This window comes from Apostichopus japonicus, chromosome 9 (assembly GCF_037975245.1).
Source record: "Apostichopus japonicus isolate 1M-3 chromosome 9, ASM3797524v1, whole genome shotgun sequence".
NCBI lineage: Eukaryota > Metazoa > Echinodermata > Holothuroidea > Aspidochirotida > Stichopodidae > Apostichopus > Apostichopus japonicus.
In genome coordinates this window covers 23,260,055-23,285,128 of record NC_092569.1, presented here as the reverse complement: position 1 = coordinate 23,285,128, position 25,074 = coordinate 23,260,055, and the positions used below count along the sequence as shown (strand labels likewise).

General features: G+C 37.6%; 1 protein-coding gene across 1 annotated transcript; it reads left to right on the top strand.

Annotated features, from left to right (window-relative positions):
• Window positions 1–24: 24 nt before the first annotated feature.
• Window positions 25–24,098, top strand: LOC139973014 (tyrosine-protein kinase Fyn-like). The gene is made up of 12 exons (XM_071979360.1): window positions 25–1,588; window positions 6,326–6,591; window positions 8,947–9,043; window positions 10,158–10,256; window positions 13,812–13,915; window positions 14,352–14,501; window positions 15,322–15,477; window positions 16,585–16,730; window positions 17,567–17,680; window positions 19,100–19,250; window positions 19,778–19,909; window positions 23,900–24,098. The coding sequence occupies exons 2-12, from the start codon at window positions 6,336–6,338 to the stop codon at window positions 24,091–24,093; spliced, it is 1,599 nt and encodes a 532-aa protein (XP_071835461.1). The 5' UTR covers window positions 25–1,588; window positions 6,326–6,335; the 3' UTR covers window positions 24,094–24,098.
• Window positions 24,099–25,074: the final 976 nt, after the last annotated feature.

Sequence of the window (25,074 nt, the reverse complement as noted above, 5' to 3'; positions counted from 1 at the left end):
GTTTATGGAAATTATTGTGCCTATGAAATATTGAATTTCGAATTTATCATAGGAGTGCTAATTCCAGGATTATATTAGTCTGTAATAAAGCTGCCAGAAAACCAGCTCCTGATATTCTTGTGACTTTCCCTTTTGCCATATCAGAGAAAGGACAAAGAAAGAAGAAGTTATAAAAAAGATACTGCAAGATTGAAATATCAGTCGGTCTTACTGTTTGGGATATTTTCTATTTATTTTTGATACATAATCGATGTGGAAGTATGGCTTTATCAGGTGTTACCCTTATCATTGTAATGTTGAGCGGGTGGATGTAACATTACCCTAACATTTATTACATGCGGTAAAGTTGTGCCTAGCGTTACTAGTAGAAATATAGTTATATTGTTAACAGTGCATGAACTACAATCTTTGTTATATGCTATTTTCGTAATTGTGTACAAAGTTGAAAACGATTTGAAGTTAGATTGTATGAAATTCATGTCTTCTCTGTCTGTCAGACTTGCGATTTTGTCAAAAGAATGTTTTGCGAAAAACTTGTGTCTGATGACACCATTTTATGATAAAGCTGACATATTGTAGTCATCATAATTTTGTTATCGTCTTGACAAAACTCGATTAATTAGCTTGTTTGGTTGAACCTCTTCTTCTGTTTTCCCGTTTCTGAGCAATAAAGACGTTTATATCTACATGATGTGCTTAATACCAATTGAAGTATAAATATTATGTTTACAAAATAACAATATTACAATTAAAAGTATACATTCAATAGGGATGTATTTTCTATTTCTACTATTTTGTTTGGATAGTTAACGGAAATGCGTACAATTTAAGAAACAAATAATACTTTTGGGTTACTTAATTTTTTTGGCCATTGAATGCTTACTATGGTGTAGACGCTAGACGTACGGTCTTTCGATTACTGGTGTACTTTACCTGGTGAGTCTTGTATAATTCTTTACATATTACATTTCCTTCCAAATACATTGACTCTTTTCATATGTGTACATTTGTTTCGCCTATCACTTTCGTCGCGCTGTATTAAGCCAATCTGGTCTGTAAATTATTCGGATCCTCCACCCGGCCCATGCCCTCTCGCTCCCTCGGGCTAAAATAGCGAGGATTTTCCGAGGTGCTGTCCCGTCACCCCCCCCCATGTCCCCTCCCACCCCCTTGGGATCTTCCGCGCGGATCCTTTCTTGTTTTTTCAAGCTCTAAAGTATATGATTTACTGGGTTTTGTCCGGCCTGTTAGTTTGTCTGGCATTCCACGCCCGTCGCTCTGCTTAAACATGAGTACTCGGGTCTCTGGCCCACGTAATTAAAATACTAGCGGTAGTTATGTATGGGTTTCCTTATATTGTCCTAGCCGGATTCCGTTATATCATAACGGTCTCGAAGTAGCTAATTCGTGTCCTTAATACATATTCATAATTAATTTGATCACGGAAGAATCAATTTCCCTGCAGTCACACAGCATCCAGGACGTACTTCGCTATAGTGTTAGATGGTGTGTGCATTTTCAACTGATTAAGTAAACGCTTGGAAAATGGAAACAATTTTCACAAGTCATCACAGAAAACAGTAACAGAGTAAGTTTCCTGCAGGCTAAGTCATAATTTTTATAAAGGAATAGAGCTATGTGTTGCATCTTAAAGTAGAATGGTCAGAGAAATAGCAAAATAAGTAGAATTTTACTTTCTTCGAGGCTCAGTGTTGTATTGACAAACTGTCTTAAAATGTGTGTAGGTTTGTAACATAAAAGAAGTCATCGTTGCCACTTCACGCACCCGTCCCCACCCGTCCCTCCAATTCTGCATGTAATGTACGGTTGTTAAGAACGTTTGACTCTGCATGTTGGTAAACTTCAAATTACCACCGTGGTTTGTTATTTATTTTTGATATTTATGCCCAATTTAGATTACTCTAGGTATATGTCATTTATGTGTAGGGCTTATACCCGGATAAATATTGCATGCTGTCCTTAGGTATCAAGAGAATCAAAAATAGTTTTAAATTAGCTTTAACTTAGTCAGACTACTTTTACTATCGTTGGCACCAGTAAAGTATATTTATATACGTTATAACTCGAGTCACTTCCGCATAAAACGTAACGTAGCGAACTGCTATGGATATGTCGCACTTTTGGCTTAATTGGCACATCATTAAAACACCTTTCTGTACGAATGCGAACAAGTACCTCTTAAACATATTCCAGGGACATGCGCCGTTGTAACGTCGTATTTACAATTCATTGATAGCTAATCATTAAACAATTGATGATATCTTCAATTCACTTGATGATAAGATGAAAATGACTTACATATCTTATATAAATCAATGATCCCTTTAATTAGATTATATCAACAATTAAATTCCTGTTACCATTTCATTAGTTCCTGATTTCAAAAAAGTTCTGAATATATTGCCAATTCCGTTAACGACGAACAATTAGAATTCTAGTCAATGATATCAAATATCTCAAGTAAAATATCATTAAATATGATTGATTTCATGATATCGTTTAAAAAGTTACACAATTATATATTGAATAAATATTAAAATGGCTTGCTATATGCGCGGATTATCTTTAGAGATATATGGTTCCCAGTTCTTTGCGCTCTTGATATGCGCGCACTATTTAAAGATATGAACTTTCCTAGGTCTTAAGTCGGCTAAGACCATGTCGTATTATGTCAGACATAGTGTTATTTAATTTTGCAAGTTATGTATCATCATCTTTCGAGAAAATATACGCTGCATATTCTATGGAAAATACAAAACAAACACCAAACCGATCATGTTGTCCAGAAACTTTGAGGAAACTCATCGCTGTTCACAAACTTGCCTCATACTTGAATCATTCAATAAGTGATGCTCTTTGATTGCATGTTTTCGTCATGTAAAGAGAATGCAGATTATAAATCCAATAGCTTTATATAATAATAGTTCTACTTAACCCGACCATGGAGAAATTTTCTTTGACCTCGATGATAAAGTTAGTATTACGCATGCGCACGGCACTCGCCACGAAAGGTACATGATGTCATTCCGACCATGTTTCAAAGCATTCGAGCACACGTGATACACATGTGATAACAAATAGGGAAACTGTAGAGCTGAACGCAGATGTGTGAATAGTGCATACCTGCCGACGCCTTCATTCCATAAAGAGATGCATGTATTAAAACAACCAGGCCCAATTACAAACGTATTAATGTTTCAAACTTGTTAACGTGATTTGGCATTTCCCGCAAATCATACACTAGTATTATTCCTAATAAAGGTGCATAAACTTCAGTGGCGTAGGAAGGTACTTTTGAGTGGGGGGGCTGAAGACTGATGGCCGGCCTGGGTGAGGGGTCTAAGGGTGTCTCCCTCCCCCTTTGGAATTTTTTGGCATTTCCAGGTGGCCTCAGATGGAATTTGGTGCAATGTAGCACACTTCAACACCCACTCCATCTTGTAGAAACTTTTGCAGTTTCACCTGGCCTCAGATGCAATTTGGTGCTCCAAATGAGATTTTTTTCTCATTTGGAAATGAAAAAGGGGTTTTTTGACTTGCGAAGCGGGGGTGGGGGGGGGGGGCGGAATGATACTTCCGCCCCTCCATATTTTTCACTGGGGGGTTGCGCTCAGCAGCCTCCCCCCGGTTCCTACGCCCTTGATAAACTTGACAGATGTTGACGACAATAACAACTTTCACAGTATACAATATGATAAGTATATGGGCGAGACACAAGTATTTTCAGCCATCGATAGGAGCGGTAGGCTGCTGGCTGTTGCGAATTAAACACGTTAAGCTAAAATAGCAATCAAATAAACCAAAAATAAGAAGTGTACACAAAGCATTCACATAATACACGCTCTGGTTAGTTGCAGTTAATTAATGAATAACTGTGTATAGTGTTTATTATCTCAAGAGAAATTAAAATACATTGTAATTTATAAAAGTGATTAAAAGACAGACGATTGACCATTTTGATAGTTATATTTGGATATGGAACTATGAATATTCATACATGTCAGGCGGTAAATTGGAACCAGGGGTATGTTTACAAGTGACCATCCAATGATCCGGAATTCACTTGAAGCAGTCGTGTCGATAAGGAAGGGATTTACCCTTTTATCCATGACTTTAGACGTGAAATGTATTTCCTACCAAAGTTGACATATAGTTTTAAATATTCTTCTCCTTTGTGAAGCACCCAAGCATGCCTCTATACTAAGGCGCGGATTTTGTAAACATCACAAGAAAATTAAACTATAGTCGCACAACCTGTCGTTTGTAACGAATATAATTATAACCTAAATTTATGCAAGGATTGGCATTTAAAATATTTCATTTTTTCTGGAGGAGGAATCTAAACTCCTTATAACCCCCCCCCCCGTCCCTCCACCCACCTGCGAGTCTGTTAAAATTACAACAGGACCATACCCAATGCTTCAGTCCCCTATCACCCGCTCACTACTTCCATACGCGACGTCACATTTTCCATGTTCGTATTCCAGTAAGGAATTACTGGTTACGGACATACCACCATATACCATACTTGGTTTATACAGTTACCCACATGCATACTCTAACCACTCCATAGTGGCGCACAAAGCAACGTACGTTATTCTCAGTTATGGTGCAACTATAGGAAACTTAACGTTCAAGACAGAAAGCCAAACGTTTCGCATGTTACTAATTCCATTACCCGTACACTATAGCCTTTCGTGTGTTATATGTAATTATAAACACGCTAACTTGGAAATTTGCAATTGCCATAGGAAACGACTGATTACGAGCCGAGAGCGGTACTTCCCGTTCTGATAACTTCAAGCAGGTATAGGCTATAGGGGTAGCACTAACGCAGCTGTGTATACTCAACGTACGTAATTACCTATATGTCAAGCCTTTACCTGTGAACCAGAGGCAACAAATCATCGTTTTAAGTGGTTATATAATTGAAAACACTGTTCGTGTGTAGACTCAGTGGAGGGAGTTGTCATATCCAGCCTTACACTGGGCTGAACTGGGTGAAACAAAACTATGTGCAGTTATAGTTTTGATACCACAATTATAGTTTTCAAAATAATAAACCAATTCACATTTTACCAGCAGATTTCTCACGAATATATCCCTGAATGAATAGCAATGATATTAATAATTAATCAAATTATAAAGCGTCAACAACTATTAAAACTATTCTGCTGCGATGTACAATAAAAGAAGGATATAAAGAAGCAAAAGGGATAAAACGCAAAACCAAAAATACAAAAATACAAAAAAAAAGTAAAAGTAATGCAGAACAGATAAGACAACAAAAGCTTACTTAAAATGATACGTTTAAATTAACATGAAATAAGACCTACCGAGTAGCACACGTTGAGATCAGTAGGAAGAGAATTCCACTGGCGGTGACCAGCAACATTAAAAGCCCGCTCACCAAATGTGGTCCGAATAGGAGGGACTACAAGTCCGTTACCGTAATTGGAGCAAAGTTGGGGGTTTACTCCCAACCTCCCTCCCTCAAAAACAAGCAAGTAAAATATGTAATCAGGGGCCATGTCATGAACTAGGAGAATTACTTCAAAACGATCATTTATTTATTCATTATTACAAAGAAGATATAACATGCGTGAATCCGACCAGAGGGGTGTGGGGTATTACATCCCCTCCATCCTTCCTGTTTCCAATCTCACAAAAACTGCAAAAGTAGTTATAGTACAAATGATAGCGTTTATATATAATAGTATACCTAAATATTCCTCAGAATCCACCATTTGACGTGTTTTTTTTTCCCTATGGGTAGGACCCAACCCCCACCCCAACCATAGATGGGAGTCGGATTCTTCGACTCCACGTTCACACCCTCTCTTTCATAAAATTCTGGATCCGCCTTAACTGGATAAAAAACATTATCAATTGATCACTTACATCACATTACACCATAAGGACGGTAGAATAGTAAAATAGTGAGGCATATAGGTAACTACAGAGAAGGTGAAACATGTGTAAATGTTTGACGTTAGGCTATAACAGCTAGGCTATCTGTCATATAAAATAAACTAAATTTCTAGTGATACTGGCGTGGTTTGTTATGATTAATACAATACAGATGATTTACATTAAAATTGTAAGTTCTAGACGGAAGATTAATTGCAAACCTGACCAACTGTTGAAAGATTTCACTAACTTGTAATTGCACACAGGGCGCATGCGTCAAACAAGTTGGTAAGTAGAATTGGATTGTTTTATGTAAACGAAGAGACAGTATACCGTATAACTTCCGTACACTTAGAATTATTGTTATTTTTATTCATTTTCTTTTTCATTCAAGTTTCGTCGTCATGGGCAACAAGGAGAGCGCCCTGTCAGAGAATTTAGAAAACCCTCATGATCATTTGCCCTCAATCGTCGGCCCTTCGACAAAATTCGGAAAAGATCGAAAAGACAGACGAGAGAAAGATAAAAAGGGGAAGAAGAAACACTCTAAGAGTACAGATGGAGGAGGAGGGGGAGATGATCCTGTAGGTGGTAACTTTTTATTTACGGGACACTCTGGTCAGCACCATGGGTCAAATTCACCGCCATCATTTATTCCACGTAAGTAGATACACGCCGTATAGACTCGTTACAAGAATCACACTGATCTGTGTGACGACATACGTGTGGTTTCATATGTAGTTTAGTGCGCGTGCGCGCTACAATATTGACATTACTTGCCAACTGAACAATGCCTACATGACTTGACGTTGAAAGTTAAAGTTTCATATAGTCTCTGTACATTTGCAGTTTCAGAGGCTAGCTGCGAAGACAACTTATTCTATACCTGTCACGGCGCGCTCACAAGCGCCAAGGGCGGCGGAACCGGGGGGCTCAGGGGGCACGTGCCCCCCCCCCACTTTTCCTCAGGTTAAAAATGTGCCCTTTTTCTACATAAAAATTGAGGTGTCTCAAGTTAGCAAGAAGCCAGGGAACCAGAATGAACACTCGGGAAGGGCCGTTTCCGGCCATCTGAGGGGTTTGTAAAACCAAAAATTTTCTTGTACGCTCCGCGCCAACCGATGGTGGCGCTCCGCTCAGATAGTCGTGCATACAACTTTGCAAATCCTGGCTACGCCCCTGACTTTTAATGAATTTCTGTGGGTCAAACTCAAAGCTATTTCAAATGGAAAAAATTTGTTAAGATATTATCAAGAAATAAACTCTAATTCGGAAGATTCCTACATTAGCAACTAACATGATTTCACCTCATTTTGTCTCAAAGAAAACTTGTTCCTTGTTCCCCAATTTTCACATTGGATATTGCAGTGCTAGTATGCATATTTTCCTTGAGGGTGGGGGGGGGGGCGTTGATGGAGTGATGTGTATACGCAAATAAGATAATACAATAAGAGTTATAAAGGGTACTAAATATAAGGCTGTATCATTCCAATCGAATTTCTGCAAAGTGCCCTTTTGAAGTGCACTTTTACCCTACTTATACCGCGGTAATATCATGGTAAAACTGCGGTAAATTTACCGCGGTAAATGTACCGCACTTTTACCGCGGTAATACCATGGTAAAACTGCGGTAAATGTACCGTAACGTATAAATTTACCATAGTATAATTGCACCGTATAGTTTTACCCTATTTTTACTGTGGTTAATCATGGCACAATTGTAGGAATTTCACATATGTAGTTTATGTACCATATAAACTTACCCTACTTTTACTACAGTAATATCATGGTAAAACTATGGTAAATTTACCGTAGTAAATGTACCACACTTTTACCCTACTTTTACCGCGGTAATACCATGGTAAAACTGTGGTTAATTTACCGTAGTAAATGTACCGCACTTTTACCCTACTTTTACCGCGGTAATACCATGGTAAAATTGTGGTAAATTTACCGTAGTAAATGTACCACACTTTTACCGCGGTAATACCATGGTAAGACTGCGGTAAATTTACCGTAGTAAATGTACCACACTTTTACCCTACTTATACCGCGGTATAAGTAGGGTAAAACTGCGGTAACTTTACCGCGGTAAATGTACCGCACTTTTACCGCGGTAATACCATGGTAAAACTGCGGTAAATGTACCGCAGTTGATTTTACCACAATTTTACCACACATTTACCCTATTTACCACACATTTACCATAGTTTACCGCGGTAAAATTAGGGTACATTTTTTGCTGGGCTGTTAGAGGGCGTGGTCTAATATGAACGGTAACCGGGTGACATAACCACACTTACGAACTAGTTTAGGATTCCTGGAGGAGGGGAGGGGTCATTCCTGTGCAAAGAGACCTTTATCCCACATTAGCTGTTATATCGTATGTTATGATTCCATTGTATTATTTGCTGGTTAAAACATTTGTCTTATTTATTATTTTTAATTTTAATCGATTATTTTTCACATATTCGGTAACTTTATTCGTGCAGCCAGTGATATTATTCGTTAAGTTTCCGGTTAATATGGTACATACTTAAATTTCTAATATATTGCGAAACAAAATATGCTTTTGAAATAAAATGCTTTTGAATAAATGTTCTGAAATGTTCTTAAGGTCCATTCAAAAGAACTTGACTGTATATTTTCATCCTTGATAGAAACCCATAATGTTACGATGTCGAAATCGGTCCTTTCGCGTGTTTTATTTTTTTTTCCGGTAGGGATAATTTTATTTATTTTATGTCGGGAAAGTTGGTTATATATAACTAAAAACTCTTTTATAGTTCCTTAGTTTAGTCTTCCAGGACACAAAGTGCTTATAAAGGTAATATCGAGAGGGCCGCGTTTCTTTCGGTCGAGTCGGAAATTGAAATGTTTAACAAAGTCTTGATTGCCCGCTAACTTATAGTTGCACTTGCAATTTGTAAGTGTCCGTTATAGGTTGACCGCTGTCAGTTTCATTTAGGAGGTCAAGAAGCTCATGACATGGTTCCGTTTATTGATTGTCTACAGCTGGTGAAAGATACAAGGCCTTGTACGATTACGAGGCGAGAACTCTGGACGATTTGGCCTTTAGGAAAGGGGAAATACTCATTATTACCAGCAAGAGGTTAGTTCCTTCACACTTGACACACATTAGAGCTATGGAATTGATTGCGTCATAACTATATGTGCTGTCTAACATTCTCATCGGTATCAAAGTATAGGTCTGACCGTCGCCTCATGGCATCGTCATTCAGCGATTTTTCCAAGCTGACATCGGTACTTCTACCCCCTCCCCCAACACCCCTCCACCTCATTGCCCTCATATAACTTGACTACGAATAAAGTAGCTCGATACGTGCATACCATTCATGCTACTTCTCATTTTAATATGACATATCCATGGTGGTGGTGGCTCTGTTATAAAACATGAAATGATCCTTGTTTGGTCCCATTTTGTTCCTGTCAAAGAAAAATGTATCGGTACACAAACTTCAGCAAAAAAAAAAAAAAAAACGAACTTCTATCTTCATTTGTGGATATCCACAATCACTTTACAATGTGACGCATATTTCTGGGGCGCCACGATGGTTAGGGTGGGAGGTAGTGATGTGGGGGGGGGGTGAAATGGGTGTGTAAAATACTAGCAACTTTAATAACATGATGACATGTAAGGATGTTCGCGATGGGGCTATAAGGAAATTGACGCCTTACACCGGTGACAAAAATGTCAGTTTGTTGACATCATTATCATTATTAATTTTGGATATGGTTTTATATCTTTGCCTGAAGGTTGTGAAGTTAACAATCTACCAATTACTGTAGCGTAATCATATCGAGGTGTATTCCAGTTTTAAAGTTTAAAAAAAAAAGTGATTCATATTCAGTCGCTGAATTGTGATTCTATGACGTAATACATGTTTGCTTCGAATTCACTCTTTTTTATACAAAATTTGTAAAACTTGAAATAATGATAATTTAATAATGAAATAATGTCCCTAACGCAACGTAGGAATTGAAAGCATATTTTAATAGGATAATCTGAAATTGTATTCTGTTCTTTCATCATTAAACGAATTCCCCATGACTATCCTGTTAGCTCGTTACCCTTTCCCGTTAAGATTAAATTCTTCTTTCTCGTGATATGCGGTATGCAACGTCTCATCTTGAATTCGACAGTGTTTTCTCATATCTTGTACAACATGTTGTTAGTCAATTAACTTTTATTTCTCCGACTATAGTGATCCTAATTGGTGGTTGGCGTTTTCACTTCTTACAAAGCGAGAGGGATATGTACCAAGGAATTATATTGAACCAGCAGATGTACTCCAAGCTGAAGAGTAAGGCTTTTTTGTCTTCTTCTTCTTATATTTTGTGAAGAAAAGTTTAACCGACAAGGTTGAAGATAACATTCGGTGAACTAGCTTTCACTCAGTGAAACGTAATTAGAATGTATAAGTTATATTTTGGATTGGGTTGCACCTTTGAAGAAAACATGTAATATTAACACAACTCGCCAATATACTAAGAGGTAATAACTAAAGGTAACATTATAGGTTAGAGATCTATTTGAATTCAAACCGAGACGTGTAACCAGGAAGAGTTTTAGCCACCTTAGCCACCTAAACTGTGCTAATACGTAACACTTAGTCTAGAGACCTCCCCTTTTGATGTATTTGTTGTCGTTGAGTGCTAGTTAGAACACGAATTTGGTGTTTGTCGGTAGACTGCCGACCGCCGCCGACCTTTACCGACCTTTACCGACCGCCGCCAACCGCCGCCAACCGCAGCCGATCGGCGTAGCTACCGTACGCCGACTTGGTCGACATTGGCTTCTTGTATTCGATAATTAGGCCCTATTAAACATCTACTTCAACACAGACCAATTTTAGAATTTGCAAACAGGACAGCGAACGTTCTTTGTTCTTGGTGCAATATATGGGTTTGTTTAAAGAATAAGAATAAATATTGTGTCAGCGTTTCCCTTTACAAAAAATGCATGGAGTCCGCAGCCACGAGAGTGTGGCAACCTTAATTTGACCAAATGTATATAGAATCTTAACGTTACCGTTTTTGTTTGAATGTTAAGGACTATTGGCTGAATGCCAAATTAAAAATCTCCGGAGACCCTACAGGAAATATTGGCTGACATTTCCTAGTGTGTGGAAGGAGTTATTTAAGCTCAAGTATAGGCAAACTGTCATCATGGTGAATTTTAATAAATACTCTCCGAAATTGTCATAGATTTGCTATATATGAACTCAGATCCTTGATTGTAGGACAAAGCCATCACCATAAACTCCATATACACCATATACACCATATGCACCATATGCACCATATACACCACATGCACCATATACACCACATGCACCATATACACCATATGCACCATATATACCATATACACTATATACACCATATACACCATATATACCATATACACCGTGTACACCATATACACCATATATACCATATACAACATATACACCATATACACCATATAATTTTCTTTCTTTCTTTTCTTTCTAATTTTTTTTCTTTCTAAGTTACTTTTCACAAAGAAGTATTTTTCATACAAGCTAAAGATGGATCCTGATTTTGGGTTTCCCTTTAAGTACCATAAAAGTGGGACCAGGAAGGGGCACCATCGAGGGCCACCAACACCTTTTAAATGTTACCGAAACTACAAAATAGCCACAAACAAGTCATTTTAACCTGAACAAGGTATATAGCTGGTCAATGTTTAGCACGATTCACGCCAGGGCATTCCTTACATTTCATCGACGAGACACATCATCTTGAAAAAGGATTGTTTATATTTGATGGTGTGTAAGATACTGATTGTATGACATGTACACCTCCCCATCTCGTACACCTCCCCCTCTCGCACACCTCCCCCTCTCGTACACCTCCCCCTCTCGTACACCTCCCCCTCTCGTACACCTCCCCCTCTCGTACACCTCCCCCTCTTGTACACCTCCCCCTCTCGCACACCTCCCCCTCTCGTACACCTCCCCATCTCGTACACCTCCCCCTCTCGCACACCTCCCCCTCTCGTACACCTCCCCCTCTCGTACACCTCCCCTCTCGTACACCTACCCCTCTCGTACACCTCCCCTCTCGTACACCTACCCCTCTCGTACACCTCCCCTCTCGTACACCTCCCCTTCTCGTACACCTCCCCCTTTCGTACACCTCTCCTTCTCGTACCCTCTCGTGCACCTCCCCGCTCGTACACCTCCCCACTCGTACACCTGTCCCTCTCGTACACATCCCCTCTCGTACACATACCACTCTCGTACACATTCCCCCCTCGTACACCTCCCCCTCTCGTGCACCTCCCCACTCGTACACCTCTCCCTCTCGTACACATACCACTCTCGTACACCTCCCCCTCTCGTACACTTCCCCCTCTCGTACACCTACCCCTCTCGTACACATCCCCTCTCGTACACATACCACTCTCGTACACATCCCCCTCTCGTACACCACCCCCTATCGTACACCTCCCATTCTCGTACCCTCTCGTACACCTCCCCACTCGTACACCTCTCCCTCTCGTACACATACCACTCTCGTACACCTCCCCCTCTCGTACACTTCCCCCTCTCGTACACCTACCCTTCTCGTACCCCTCCCCCTCTCGTACACATACCCCTCTCGTACACCTCCCCTTCTCGTACACCTCCCCCTCTCGTACACCTCCCTCTCTCGTACACATCCCCTCTCGTACACATACCACTCTCGTACACATACCACTCTCGTACACCTACCCCTCTCGTACACCTACCCCTCTCGTACACCTAACCCTCTCGTACACATACCCCTCTCGTACACCTCCCCCTCTCGTACACCTCCCCCTCTCGTACACATACCACTCTCGTACACCTATCCCCCTCTCGTACCCCTCCCCCTCTCTTTCACCTCCCCCTCTCATACCCTCTCGTTCACCTCCCCCTCTCGTACACCTCCTCTGATCAGTTCTTCTAAGTTTATAATTACAGGTATACCTAATATGAAGCCTATGTCATATCCTTTTGATCCCTGCATTATACATTATACCTCCCTTCGCTGCCTCTACGTTCTTCCTTCTCCCTCTACTCTGTAATTATCTTGGACAGCTTTCTGTAAGTTCACACTGTATCGTTGCTACGCGTGACTTCCGTTGTATATATCTTCACATTAGTATATTAAATTACCAAGACAGGTACCGTATGAAACAGTATATAGAACAAAGTATCTATAAAGTACAGATTATAAGTACACATACCTTGTCCGGTAAATATAACCTTTACAATTGCTAAAATGCATGCAAAACCCCAATATCTAAAGAAAAATGGTAGACAGGTGAGTAAACATGTAAATACTCGTTTTTCTAGGGCATCCGATTCACACAGAGATTATAGTAACTACACTGTATACATTAAAGTTTTGTACCACAGTAAATACTGGATCGTGCTGGTAAATCGGTAGCATGTGCTAGTAGGTTTACAGTACGAACTGAAGATATGTGTAATCCCAACAATTGCATCAAACTGGATTTGTTGGGATAACACATATCCTTAGTCCTTACTGTAATCCTAAATATCACATGCTACCGATTTATAGCACGATCCAGTTTTTACTTTGGTACAAGACTTTATGATTTGCAGTAGTTACTGTGTTCTTTGTGTGAAACGGGTGGTTAGGGACAGGTACGGAGTACAGTGGTTGTGTTTAGTGTAGTCACAGTCACGCTCATATTGTAGTGGTATAGCGCCCTCTCACAGATACTTTTACCTTGGAATTCCAAGTACCTAATATCGCCACAATGTAGTCCGTTCTGACAATTGAGTTAGAATGACAGGTACATCCGTGGTAAATAATTTCGCTATTCTTCATCTTCATTGCAGTTGGTTTTTTGAGAAGATGACAAGAAAAGAGGCAGAAAAACAACTTCAGTTGCAGGGAAACTCTCGGGGGACATTCCTCATAAGAGGGAGTGAGACAAGTCCAGGTAACAGCCACACAGCAAAGTAAACAATAAAGTTATGTTATTGACGTAGACTGTACGGGATAAATGGCTCTTTTTAAAAAGACAGTGCCCAGACTAGAGATCGCGTGACCAGAATGCGACTATCCCGTCCGCTGTTCGAAAATTGTATCAAACAAAACTACAGCCTACAATTGTTGTGTAGTTCTCTATTATGAGGGAGCTTAATAATTCTGTATTTTGTAAGCTTCGTTAGTCCAATGTTAGTAGAAACATGTAGCATAAAGTTGCCACTGTTTGGAGTTCATTCTGTAACAAAAGCTTTACAAATTTCATTCTAAAAGTGATAGGAAATTGGGCAATTCGTGATCATTGTAAAATCTGCTACATGATTAAGACAATCATAAAAAGTTGGAATAATAGTAGTTTATGTAGAAACCTTTTTCTTCTTATCTCCTAGGTGCTTATTCATTATCCGTTCTTGATCAGGATGATCAGAGAGGCCTTCATGTCAAACACTACAGGATCAGGGCCCTGGATAACGGTGGTTATTACATAAGTACAAGAATAACCTTCCAGACCCTCAGAGACCTTGTCCAACACTACAAATGTAAGCAAATGTATTTTATATTTTTATAGAAATTTTGAAAGACGTTCTCTAAACTGTATACTGTCTATAAAAAGACAAACAAAAAACAACTCACAATTATATTCCTTTCATTTACTACTAATCAATACTACAGTATGAATTTTCCCCTTGAAAAGGAAATGAGGGCTGTATTAAAGAACTGAACATGTATAGACTCCGGATGTGTGACCTGATTAAATCACTTTGGCTTCGGCTTTGAACACGTTTCTGTACTGACCGAATATAACAGTAATAGTAATTACTGACTTTGCGATCCGCGTTATAGTTATTGCCGACTTTGCTATCCGCCGACTCCCCCCCCCCTCCCGCCCCTCACAATTTGCACCCTATCCACCACCCCAACTTGCATCTCTGCAAGACATTTACGACCATAGGTGATGATATCGCTCAAAACGATGAAAACAAGTGTCTTGTTTCTTGTTAATGTATTTGGCCAGTGACTCCATACTGAGATAACTGACACGTTATCCGTTCACAGGAAGTCAGGCTATTTTAAATATGGCAATTTGACACTATCTTGAAATGAAATGTTCATGTTTTATCTCAAGCAAGAGCTTTTTGATGGATGAAATAAGATTTAACTTTTGACGTTCATTAGTCATGAACGAAATAAAGAGGAAATTTTTAGTTTCACAGAGCACTTAATTATTCATCAACAATGGCCTTGCTCATATACACTGCAGGAATATGGTTGATAATATGAATCATAAGAATGATAAGATTCATATACTCGACTGTGTTTCTTCTTGTAATATTATAACATAGTTTCTTCGTCTTACAGCTCAAGCAGATGGGTTAGTATGTCCCCTTATGAGTCCCTGTCCTCGACAGAAACCAACAATATTTGAAATCAGCAAAGATGTTTGGGAAATACCGAGGAAGTCTATACAGTTAGAAAAGAAACTTGGAAACGGACAATTCGGTGAAGTTTGGGAAGGTATGTTAAAAGAAAAAAATATAAATGTTGGTGTTTTTAGGCTTTCAAATCACAATTTTGTATCATCACCAGCAATTTGCAGCAGAACATACACCGAAAATCTGTTTTTTCTTCTTCAAAAATTGTCCTTTTGTTGAACAATTAGTAAGAATGACATTGTCAAGTGTCTTTATGTAAATAACACATTTTAGGTATTAATTAATTATTGTTTCCTTCGGGAGGGGAAATAGGGTGGGGAGGGGGGGGGGGCGGAAGAAAACATTCAAATACTGCAGTTTGTGGTACAGCCTTACAGAATGCACAGAGAAACAATATTGTTGACTTGGTTTGACTTAATTGTGTGGTTTAAACCTCTCAAGTCAAAATCATATGTCCCACCGCACTTAAAAGTTCATGTGCCTACAGATTGAACTATCTGCCGCCACATGCCTCTATTCACACTCCATCCGTTTCTGAAAGAAAAACACACTTAATTGATTTGTTAAAGTCTCACATTTCACAAAATGGAAGTATTTTGACATCTCAATTTCCAAATCGTTTCCGCAGTGTACTGATATGTCTAGAAGTTACTATATTTAGTTCGTTTGTAATAGGCTAGATCGGTATGGACTGACAACCCAAAATGGCCTGTCTGAGTATATAGAGATTTATCAGTTAGGCCTACACTTATATAGGATGCAATCGATTAAAAAAGATATTTTCTATCTTTGACAGGTTTTCCGGTTTGACTGTGTTAAAAAGTTAACATTAAATGTTAGGTATTTAGCACTTTTTACATCACGATTTTTAGAATTCTTTACCATATAAATATCCCTTTAATCGACGCACTTTTGAAGCAGATTTTGAATTTAGGCTTTTATCAATTTTTGAGATGTTATTCGATATTTAAATTATTTGAGCCCCAAAAATGCATTGCATCAAATAATGTGCTCCGTGACATGTGTACCGAAACTTTTTGGAAGCGATATTTTTCCCTGTAAAATTATTATTCTTCAGAGGTTTCGTTTCGTTTTGCGGTCCCCCCCCCTCCCCGCCCCATGTTGATCTCGTTTTATCTTGTCAACATACTATTTTCCTTCTTCTTCTTGCTTTTTTAATATCATATAGGAACCTGGAATGGGAAGGTAAAGGTAGCCGTGAAAACATTGAAAGAGGGCGCTATGGATCCACAGTCTTTCCTTCAGGAGGCTAACATTATGAAACAACTACGACATCCGAAACTGGTGGCGCTTTTAGCTGTCTGCTCTGAGGGGGTGAGTAATATTGAAAGAACTTCTTTGAAAAAGTATCGTTGATGTAACATTAATACACAAGATTCAACCTAATTGATTCACTTGATAATATGCCGCTTCATGATCCAAATAAGATTAACGTGAAAAACTCGCATGTTGCTCCAGAGTTACGAGGTTCACTCGAACCTAGGCTGCAATACACCAATAATAAACGACGTGGTCTCCCCTCCCTTAGTGTTTGAAAAAGTGTTCTGATGCTTATGTCAGACTTGTTTGTCGGATAGGGAAGTTAAGTGGCGGACCAATGAGAAGAGCCTGGGTGCAAGACAATGACACGCCTGTGCAACACTCATTAAAAGAAAAAGGGGGGAGGGTGTTTATCATTTCAAGATCATCCCACTTCGAAATGCTTAATTAAACGTACATTAAATGTGGTTTTGAGATTTTTGAAAATCGTTTGGTATGCCATTGACGATTCAATGTTAGATGGATAGAAAGTTACATAAATCACTCACAGAAATATGATATGAGACATAAAATTAACGATTCTCTCAGGTCTGTTGCTACATACATGGCATACTGTGTGTAACAAAATGTGTTACTCAGTTACTCGGTGTCATCACTTACATTTGCTCAATCTACAACGCGCATGCGCAGAAGGAAAACATTTATTGACTCGTGAAAGCATGACGTCATCCTTCTTTTGATTCTTTCTTCAGTAAAGTAAGTGTAAAACTCTCACACCGATCAATGACTCTTGGAACAATAGCATGTTTAATTCCACCGAATTTGCATCAATTTTGATGAAAGACAATAAGTCTGATGTAGTAACCTTTTAATCTGCTTGTCTTCTCTAGGAACCAATTTACATAATTACCGAATTAATGTCCGACGGCTGTCTACTAGATTACTTACACGAAGGTGAAGGCAAACTACTGAAGGAGCAAGAACTTATCGACGTCACAGCACAGGTATTGTTATATAATCAGACTAACGTACCTAACTTATACACATTTGGCACATATCATGCCCGTGCAGCTGTTCCATTTATTATACATTGCTCAAACCCTGTAACATCACATCATTCAATTATATATCTCGTGTATTGGTTTTCATTCTTCGAGATTCCATGTCATCACTTATTATATATCTCGTGTATTGGTTTTCATTCTTTGAGACACCATCTCATCATTTAATTATATACCTCGTGTGTTGGTGTTCATTCTTCGAGATACCATCTCATTATTGAATTCTATATCTCGTGTGTTGGTGTTGATTCTTTGAGATTCCATCTCATTATTGAATTCTATATCTCGTGTGCTGGTGTTCATTCTTTGAGATTCCATCTCATTATTGAATTCTATATCTCGTGTGTTGGTGTTCATTCTTTGAGATTCCATCTCATTATTGAATTCTATATCTCGTGTGTTGGTGTTCATTCTTTGAGATTCCATCTCATTATTGAATTCTATACCTCGTGTGTTGGTGTTCATTCTCCGAGAAACCATTTCATCACGCAATTCTATATCTCGTGTGTTGGTGTTCATTCTTCGAGATACCATCTCATTATTGAATTCTATATCTCGTGTGTTGGTGTTCATTCTTCGAGATACCATCTCATTATTGAATTCTATATCTCGTGTGTTGGTGTTCATTCTCCGAGAAACCATTTCATCACGCAATTCTATATCTCGTGTATTGGTGTTCATTCTTCGAGATACCATCTCATTATTGAATTCTATATCTCGTGTATTGGTGTTGATTCTTCGAGATACCATCTCATCATTGAATTATATATCTCGTGTATTGGTGTTGATTCTTTGAGATACCATCTCATCATTGAATTCTATATCTCGTGTGCTGGTGTTCATTCTTTGAGACACCATCTCATCATTCCATTATATATCTCGTGTGTTGGTGTTCATTCTTCGAGATACCATATCATCCCTGAACTATATATCTCGTGTGTTGGTGATGATTCTTCGAGAAACTATATCATCCCTGAATTATATATCTTGTGTATTGGTGTTGATTCTTCGAGATCCCATCTCTTCACGCAATTCTAGATATCGTGTATTGGTGTTCATTCTTCGAGATTAGTAGTTCAATATGTATATATTTTATCGCTGGCTATATTAAGGACAGTTGCCGTACATAGTGTATTCGAACAATCGTTTGCACTCATCTATTAGGCAAATCCTGTCCGGATGCTTCTTTTTCTATAGTAATCCCAAATCGCTTATGTGCTGGTCTACGTTGTGAGACGATATAGCTCACCATTATAGAGACCCTGTTTTGTGGACATCTATATATAATAGTGTTCTTATCGGTAGGCGAAACTCATTATGATTTTTGAATGTAGTTATATTATTTTATTACTGCCCTCTAAGGTTGCTCAAGGAATGGCCTACCTGGAATCCAAACACTTTGTGCACAGAGATCTTGCAGCGAGGAACATCCTTGTTGGAGAACATAGGAATTGTAAAGTTGCTGACTTTGGTCTTTCAAGGATCATAGAAGATGAATACATCGCCAGAGAAGGTAAGTCAAATAATGGAATTTGGGATGGAATTCACTAGCTTATAATTCCAAAATTGTATTCATTATTAGAAATTGATCGCCAGGACGAAATTAAATCTAGATATGTGAGATAGGCAAGAAATGTTCCCAATCGCCCTGAAATTTACCAAAACTTTGTTTTTATCGGATAAAGGTTAGGAACTGTTCATACTGTCAAAACGAGTGCTTTGAAGCATGACATGAGAGGACAGTTTAGACAAGTATAAGCATCAGAAAACTGTCCAAACTGGCTGCACATGAAAGCTCTTTTGAAACATTCGTAGCCGTCTTGTCTTTGTTTCTGAGGCTTATAGTGCGCCCTCATTTTGCTAGGAATGTTTCAATACGGAGACCGAAGTAAACAGGCGCCCGTTTTAGCAGACTCACTAATTTTACCTAACATATCCTATTTGCCAGTCAGCGGGGAAAAACAATTATGAAATTATTGTCCAAGACTAGTAGAGTTTACACTTAACGTTTAGAGATTTTCTTTTCTTTATTATCAACAGGTGCAAAGATGCCAATCAAATGGACCGCACCTGAGGCAATTAATTTCGGCAAATTTACAATTAAATCAGATGTTTGGTCTTTCGGAATTTTTGTCTACGAAGTTATCACAAAAGGCCGAGTTCCGTACCCAGGTAAACCAATTCTTGTACACCATAAATAAATAAATAAATAAATAAATAAATAAATAAATAAATAAATAAATAAATAAATAAATAAATAAATAAATAAATAAATAAATAAATAAATAAATAAATAAATAAATAAATAAATATATATATATATATATATATATATATATATAAATATATATATATATATATATATATATATATATATATATATATATATATATTTATATATCTTTTCTTTCTAGCGTTTTCATGTTATTCTGTATTATACCGGAAAATATATCTGCTCTGCTTTAAGACTTCAAAGGTATTAATGCTCAGAAAAAATGGAAAAAAGGGCAGAGTTTTTTTTTTTTTTTTTTTTCTCCTGTTTCTTCGATAGTATATATACAAAAACATACAATGTCAAATGTAATTTTGTTGTTATGCAATAATTAATCGAGAATGAAGCTGTTTTTTAAGTCATCATATAAATAGCGTTTCTTACAGTACTGTTGAACTTTTACAGCAAACTTAAACTTATAAAAGAATGTTTCCGTGTCTAGTTGTACATTCCTTCTTGAGCAATCAGAAATATAAATCTTCATATGTAAAATTAGAAAATTATATGGACTGTATTCCTGATATAGAAAACCAAAGAAAATATCTTCTTTCGAAAAGAAAAACTGCTTGTTCAATAGTCGTCTCTCAATATCTAAAATAAAATAGGAGACCAGGCTACAATCCCAAAAGATGTGTTCAATAGTCTCCTCATGTAGTTTACAAAAAGAACAATTTGGCGAGTCTACCATATTCATTTTAAAAAGCAATTTCTTAGTAGGGATAATTCTATGCAAAAATTTGAACTGAAAATATTGCAAACGTGCTTCAGTAATACTCTTGTATGGCATCCTAAACAACATCGCCCACTGCTCAGATTCAAAAGAATAAACAGTGTTCCACTTATTAAGTGAGGTGGGCAAAGAGGTTACCCCTTTTAGAAAAACCGGATAAAGTATGTGGGAAACGGAATAATTACCCATAATTTTCTCAAGTAAGAGTTCACTGACAGTAGGGTTATTATCGGTATCCTGTAAGCCGATTTTCCAATGACGAGGAATCGCTTTAATTAAACCCCAGTAGTGAATAAACGAAAAATTACCAATATTGTAGGTCCTAACAAAAGTAAGGAAATCAAGAGGTCTATTATTAACATCAAAAAAGTCGGCAATTTTCATAATCCCCTTTTTGAACAGAATATCATAAAAAATGGTCTTACTGTTAATTTTTACACTGGAATTATTCCAGATATACTCATTTCCAAAATTATTATTAGGTGGGGCATAAGATACTTCACACCAAGCATCCAAAACTTGGCGGAGAAAAATATTCTTAATAAAACTAATATCCGTTTTTGAACAATTACACTGGAAGAAGAATTTATTTCCATATGGCTTCAAAACCATAGTGAAAAATATTTTCCAAGGGCTCTCATTAACAGAAAAATAACGGCGAACCCAAGTACACTTTAAGGATTTCATAAAACTATCAATGTGTGTAACCCTTAGTCCTTCTTCATCAATATTATTAATCATAGTACTCCTCTTAACCTTGTCAGGGCGCCCACACCAAATGAAATCGAAGATTATTCTTTCCACATCCTTAACAAAACTGGAGGGAGGGTTAGGTAAGACAAGGAATAGAAACACAAGTTGCGAAAGGGCAAGAGACTTAACTATGGTATTCCGGCCAATTGGGGTCATATCCCTGACAGACCACGAGCGTAGGCATGATTTTAGTCGGGATAACTTTGGAGTATAGTTAAGCTCAAACAAATCATTTCTATTGTTCGTAAAGAAAATGCCCAAATAACTAACTGGTCCACTGCTAACGGCAATACCACTGAATGAAGTAAAAGGCCAATCACGAGCAAAAGAGCCAAGAGGAAAAAGAACAGACTTATTATAATTGATAACCAACCCAGAGGCTTCCTTCAAGTCACTTAAAATTTGCAAAGTTTTCTGCAATGAACCTCTAGAGCTATCTAAAACGAAAACAGTATCATCAGCATACTGTAAAAGTTTGTAATTATAGTTTCCTACACAAAGGCCCCCTATTTCCTTATTATACAAAACACTAAGTGATAAGAGTTCTGCACATAAAATAAACAAATAAGGACTCAAGGGGCAACCCTGCCTAACTCCTCTACCAATACGGAAGTAACCTGTTGAGTAGCCGTTATTGATTACGCAAGCCATACTATTATTGTAAAGTACAGAAACCCATTTCCTAAAATCTTCACCAAAATTAAAGTAAGCAAGGGTTTTCTGAATAAAACTCCATTCAATCTTGTCGAATGCCTTCTCAAAATCAACAAAAAGCAAAAACCCCGAAATTTTACTGTCAGTTGTATAATCAATTAAATCCAAAATACATCTTATATTCTCGCCAATGAAACGACCCTTAATGAAACCAGTTTGTGTAGACCCTACAAGAGAAGAAATACAAGATTTAAGTCGAGTTGCCAAAACTTTAGCACCGATCTTATAGTCAGTATTGAGTAAAGTAATTGGACGGTAGTTTTCAAGTTTGTTGGAGTCTTTACCCGGCTTGAGAATTAATGAAATAACCCCACGGGATTGTTCAGACGAAAGTAAGCCTGTACGAAAAGCATAATTCAAACTTGAAACCACTTGAGGGCCTATTAAGTGCCAGAACGTTTTATAAAAATTAGTGGATAATCCATCAGAGCCAGGACTTTTATCATTTGGCATAGAACTTAATGCCATCGAACATTCTTCTAATGTAAGCTCCCCTTCACATACGCTGAGATCAAAATCAAATACACTAGAGTCAGGAAGGTTACTAAAAAAGGCATCAGCCGATCCTGATTGTGAGCTATATAAGTTTGAATAAAAATCCAAAATTTCATCCGAAATACCTTTTTGGTCACCAATTTCTCTGCCTATATCATCCTTCAGAGTGGAAATCGTATTATGAATCTTATTTCTCTTTTCAAGGCTTAAGAAATACTTGCTATTTTTCTCCCCATCCTCAACCCATCTTGCTCTCGATCTGATTATAGTGCCACGCAATTTAAAATCGTAATAGCTAAGGAGCTCAGTTTGTGCTTCCTTTAGTTGGGAACTGACAAAAGCTGACGGGTTTACAAACAGTTTATGCTCCAAACTTGAAATAATCTTGAGTAAATCATTTTCTCGACGACGCCTATTCTTGGCCTTTTCCTTGGAATAAACCATCGAGTATCGTCGAAGTTTGTATTTAAGAAAATCCCAAGTTACACCAGTAGCATCATAATTAACAGATCTAAGAATATCCTCGATATGGGTTACAAAAGCTGAATCGTCTAAAAGCGAATTGTTAATTTTCCAAAATCCAGGACCCCTAACCATCATAACAGGGGTTATGACTAAAATACAAAAAGAATGGTCGGATTGAATACCCGGGGAAAAGTGGATAGACTGGACGGAATTTCTCAGGTGATTGGAAATCAGAAAAAAATCTAACCTGCAGTGGATGCCCGGAGTTACATTAGAACTCCATGTATAATGTTTACCAAAAGGATTTTTATCACGCCATATATCGATTAAATTATAAACTGACATTAAAGATAGACACTCGTCCCGGGCTTTAAAATTGGTTTTTGCTAGGGCAGAGTTACATCATCGTCTCCCCACCCCCTCCTAACACCTCCCTTTTCTTATTCGTCTATGTTGGTGTTCCTGTCCTTGTCGTACCGGTCTATCACTGACAATTAGTTCTTTCTGAAGTGTTTTAAAACATATTTATAACTTACCCAGCCTTTCTCTGTAGATAACAACTCACTATCAATGATGTTTTTGCCACGATTTTATTCTTGTTCCATGCAGATGGTAAACTGTAGATTTTAAACTGTTATTTTACAATGTATCCTTCTAAACATTTATTTCATGTAGAAACCAAAGATAAAGTTATACCACGCTACAGTATTGCTTCATTTTTCTCTTTATTCAGGAATGGTAAATCGGGAAGTATTGGAACAGGTATCGCGGGGTTACCGTATGCCGCAACCAGGGGAATGTCCCGATCAACTGTATGGTATAATGAAACAGTGCTGGGATACGGCGCCCGAACGAAGACCAACCTTCGAATTCCTTCATTCATTTTTAGATGATTTCTATCACGCGTCGGAAATTCAGTATCAATGAATCAATGAATCAAAAACAACCTATGAATCAATGAATCAAATGAATCAAAAACAACCTATGAATCAATGAATCAAATGAATCAATGAATCAAAAACAACCCATGAATCAATGAATCAAATGAATCAAATGAATCAATGAATCAAAAACAACCTATGAATCAATGAATCAAATGAATCAAAAACAACCTATGAATCAATGAATCAAATGAATCAATGTATCAAAAACAACCTATGAATCAATGAATCAAATGAATCAATGAATCAAAAACAACCTATAAATCAATGAATCAAATGAATCAATGAATCAAAAACAACCTATGAATCAATGAATCAAATGAATCAAAAACAACCTATGAATCAATGAATCAAATGAATCAATGTATCAAAAACAACCCATGAATCAATGAATCAAATGAATCAATGAATCAAAAACAACCTATAAATCAATGAATCAAATGAATCAATGAATCAAAAACAACCTATGAATCAATGAATCAAATGAATCAAAAACAACCTATGAATCAATGAATCAAATGAATCAATGTATCAAAAACAACCTATGAATCAATGAATCAAATGAATCAATGAATCAAAAACAACCTATAAATCAATGAATCAAATGAATCAATGAATCAAAAACAACCTATGAATCAATGAATCAAATGAATCAATGAATCAACCTTTTCCCAATAACTGTGTGTATCTGCAATGTAAACCGTTAATCGACCACTTTGTTCATCTACATTAGTATTTATCTTTATTCCCGTACAAGTCAAGATGCTTTCCCGTATATAGAGCGGGTCAATGATGTAAAATATACCAGTGATGAGCATTGGAATTTTGAAGTTGGGAAAGGAGGGGCGGTGGATTGGCGAATTCTTAATTCCCAAACTGATTTAGGTAGTGGCAAGCGGGTAAATAATGTAATATACACCAGTGATGAGCATTGTAATTCAAAGTGGGGGAAAGGTGGGGCGGTTGA

Bases quoted from the DNA above. Each gene is read 5' to 3' on its own strand.
- LOC139973014 (XM_071979360.1), top strand. From the start codon at position 6,336: ATGGGCAACAAGGAGAGCGCCCTGTCAGAGAATTTAGAAAACCCTCAT. The intron at 13,916-14,351 runs GTAACAGCCACA...CTTATCTCCTAG, and splicing joins AGGGAGTGAGACAAGTCCAG to GTGCTTATTCATTATCCGTT. The intron at 19,251-19,777 runs GTAAGTCAAATA...TATTATCAACAG, and splicing joins TGAATACATCGCCAGAGAAG to GTGCAAAGATGCCAATCAAA.